Source organism: Trypanosoma conorhini, assembly GCF_003719485.1.
Source record: "Trypanosoma conorhini strain 025E chromosome Unknown Tco_14.4_contig_00988, whole genome shotgun sequence".
Taxonomy (NCBI): domain Eukaryota; phylum Euglenozoa; class Kinetoplastea; order Trypanosomatida; family Trypanosomatidae; genus Trypanosoma; species Trypanosoma conorhini.
This window is the reverse complement of record NW_021705078.1, coordinates 1-3,735: the sequence shown is the minus strand read 5'-3', so window position 1 is coordinate 3,735 and position 3,735 is coordinate 1. Positions and strand designations below refer to the sequence as shown.

Below are 3,735 nucleotides of genomic sequence, written 5' to 3'. Positions count from 1 at the left end.
GATCCCCTTCTCCTCCTCATTCTTCTTGAGCGCAGCCATGACGGACTTCAAGAGGGCCTGCGCAACGCTCAGGCTCACCGGCCCCTGCTGCTTGCCGTTGGCCAGGATCACGGCACAGTGGTGGCCCGCCTCCACCTGTTGTCGGAGCACCTGCAGCAGCGCGGAGTTCTCCACGGCCGCCTTGCTCGCCCGCAGCAGCTCGTCCGCCTCGTACTCGACCACCTTGCCGTCAGTGTCCTTCACTGACACCTTCTTCTCGGTCTCCTTCTCCGTGACAGCGGAGGCGGCGGTGTCGCTCACAACCACCAAGGAGTGAACGTTGTCGTTGAGCTCAGTCGGCCTTGCAGTCGTCGGGGGCTTGCTGTCCTTTTTCACGGCTTCGTCTTCCTTCGGCTTCGAGGCAGTCTCCAACCCTTTCTTGGTCTCACTCTTAGCATCACTTTTTGCCGTGGACTGGACTTCATCCTTTTTGGAACTGCTGGCTGCACTTTTTACATCCGTCGGCTTAGGAGCTGCATTAAGCCGGTTCGATGATGATTGACGCGGAAGGTCGGCATCTTCTTTTTTCCGCACCTGAAAATCATCGGGAGGAGCCCAAAGACCGCCAATACCCATAACACTTAGACCCACGCTGCCATACATGGAGCCCATACCGTACATGCTTCCCATGCCTCGTTGGAAGCCGTACATGGAGCCCATAGGCCCTCCCATGCCGTACATGCTTCCCATGCCGTACATGCTCCCCATTGGGCCTCCCATGCCGTACCTGCTTCCCATGCCTCGTTGAAAGCCGTACATGGAGCCCATAGGTCCTCCCATGCCGTACATGCTTCCCATGCCGTACATGCTCCCCATTGGTCCTCCCATACCGTACATGCTTCCCATGCCTCTTTGGAAGCCGTACATGCTTCCCATTGGGCCTCCCATACCGTACATGCTTCCCATGCCTCTTTGGAAGCCGTACATGCTTCCCATTGGACCTCCCATACCGTACATGCTTCCCATGCCCCTTTGCGGACCGTACATAGAACCACCCATTGGACCTCCCATACCGTACATGCTTCCCATGCCCCTTTGCGGACCGTACATAGAACCACCCATTGGACCTCCCATACCGTACATGCTTCCCATACCCACTTGCGAACCGTACATGGAGCCCCCCATTGGGCCCTTTGGTCCCCCACCGTACATAGGTCCAGGGTTCTGGCCCCCCGCAGGGTACGGTCTGCCCCTTTGTGGTCCCATTCCACCGTACATGGATCCATTGCGCTGAGTGTCCTGCTCAGGTTGCAGAGTTCCACCTCCACCGCCCATGCCTCCCTGAGGAGCCACACCACTGCCGCGCATGGTGTTGGGCGCAACGACTTCACCGTTCTGCTGTCCAGGTGCAGGGTGAGGCAGGGCGGATCCCCCTTCTGAGGACTTCCTGAAACTGCCATTGTTGCTTCGACGCATCATGGCGAAGCTGTCCTTTCTGAACGAAGACTCTTTTGCGGGTGGTGGGTAATTGGAAGGTTGGTGGGTGCCATTTTTTGGCGCGTTCCCAGTTTTCTCAGGCGGATCCATCCTCCCACCCGACGAATGCTTGATGGCGGAGCCGCCTTTCATGTCGGCGGAATCTCTCCTCTTCAGCAGAGACCTGTTTATTAGCTCCTTCTCGGTGCCCATTGTGTTGCTTCCGTGGCTTAACATCTCTTTCTTCGGCAAAAGACGGAGCGGGAGTGGGGAGGCGACAGCGACAGCAATAACGACGGCGCACACAGTCGTCCGGCACCAGCCAGAACTCGTCCCCGGTGCGCATGCTGCACAACTCACAGGGCCTCCTGCACACGTCAAACAAAAAGTTGCGGGGGCCACGGTAACTACTCAAAAACCAAATTCAGCATGCGGAGAAATTTAAAACCGAAACAAAATGAGTTTTTTTTTATTCAAAAAAAAAGCAGGAACTATAAAACACCGAACACAAATTGATTGCGTCGAGTTGGGGAGAGTAAAAAGAAACCACATAGGCGCCGTAACACAATTGGCCGTTATTGACCGCCTTGTTTGTCTCTTTTTTTTGTTATGTTTTTCGCACCCGCCGCGTTGGGCGCGGCACAAGAAGACCGGCGGGTAAGGTAACTCCCGTGCTGGGGCCTTCTCCCACAGCTTCCTCTCCGGCGTTTGGCGTGCGCGTCACATTCACTCGGCCCAACGCCGCAACCCTCTCGCCCGCGCGCTTGCAGAAAAAAATAAAATAAAATAAAATGAAAATTAAACATCGTCAATAAACAAACAAAATACGTGCCGTGGGCCCACAGCAGAGTGGCACGCGGCTTCTTGGGGGGAGGCAGGCCAAGAACGCAGGGCAGAAAGGCCAGGGAGCGAGATCACATCAAAGAGAGAAAACCACCCAGAAAAGCAGCAGCCAAACCGCCGGCGTCCAACAAAACTACGGCGCTGGCCGGGTGTGGGCCGGGAAATCGCCACCTGCTGCAGCGTCAAGCCCCACACAGCGAGAAGCGCCACACCCACAGGATAAACCGCCGCAGTCCGCATACAACTGGCATGGGAGTCAGAGCTGCGGTTATTACAATTCGCACACGCACAGACAAAAAAATACAGAAAAAAAACGCACACAGACTAGCAGGCCGCTTTTCGTTCATCCTTTTTTCTTACTTATTCCGCCAAGAGGCTGGCATTGCAGGCGGTTACATCTCAGATCAAGATATTTGAGCAAAAAAAAAAAACGACAATCCATAACAAAAATGCCCACTGAGCCAGCATACAGAAACAGCCAGCCGCGCCACATCCTCTCTCCACCAGCCCCAGCCTTCCCTTCCACGGCTCCGTTTGCGCCCCTCCCCCCTGCAGTACTCCCGGCAAACGAAGTCGTACTAACCAACAATGACGCTGTGGAGGGAAACAATGGTAACAATAAAAGCATTACTAATAAAATGTCACGAGACCGCTCTCCACAAACCAATCATCACAATCACATAAAAAACGAAGGTAGGAAACTACACACTAATGGCATATGTAACTACATGCCGTCTCCCAAACGGTCATCGACAGGTAAAAACTAAAAGCACACATAAACACACATACGCACTTACATGGCTATCTATATCTGACCTCGCTTATACACCTTCCCATTAGAGATGCAGGGCACAGGATACATCTTTGCATTCGCCCCCTCCGGCTTGGCCATCAATTCCTGTGCGTCAGCCAGCACAACTATCATCTTCCGTATTATTCGTTTATAGCGCGCCTTTTCCGCGGCGCTCCTTGTCAACGCCAACGCGGCCACACACTTCCTCTCCTGCTCCTTTGTGAACTCCACGAAGCGGGTGAGATTGCCACTGCGCGAGGGGGAATTCTTCACCTTCCGCAGCCTCAACACATTCTTGAGGATGTTCGTCTCCCCAACAGCATCACCCCCCGACACGGCGGCGACGACCAGCGTGCAGCTGTTTCCCCCCACGGCGTCCTTGAAGAGTGGGACGGGCAGCAACTTCGCGTCCTTATCGTGGAGGGCCGCCAGGTAGTCACCCCGCTCCTTTACGAACAGCAACTGCATCGCCGAGAGCGACACATCGGTGGTCGTGCTGCTCGGACGCTTGATCTGCTTCACCACCAACTGCAGGAGAACAGCCTCCTCCGCATTGGGCGAGGCTTTCAACGCGTCCTGCAGAAGGCTCTCCGCATCACCTCCACTCTTCACCGGCTTTTCCTCGAGGTCCACGATGCATGTAC

The 3,735-nt window shown here is 55.0% G+C and overlaps 2 protein-coding genes across 2 annotated transcripts in view, besides 1 other annotated feature; both read right to left on the bottom strand.

Annotated features, from left to right (window-relative positions):
• The window catches only part of Tco025E_09127 (PE-PGRS family protein), a gene marked incomplete at both ends in the record, with an annotated part of 1,761 nt that extends 93 nt beyond the window's left edge, over positions 1 to 1,668 (bottom strand). The window contains one exon of the mRNA XM_029375953.1: positions 1 to 1,668. This exon is cut by the window's left edge and continues 93 nt beyond it. Coding sequence (XP_029223939.1) covers positions 1 to 1,668 — 1,668 coding nt within the window.
• Positions 1,669 to 2,225: 557 nt separating this feature from the next.
• Positions 2,226 to 2,258: a microsatellite.
• Positions 2,259 to 3,103: 845 nt separating this feature from the next.
• On the bottom strand, positions 3,104 to 3,735 carry Tco025E_09126 (uncharacterized protein; the record flags this gene model as incomplete). Its single annotated transcript, XM_029375952.1, has 1 exon — positions 3,104 to 3,735. A coding segment is annotated over one exon (632 nt), but the record flags the coding sequence as incomplete, so codon positions are not given.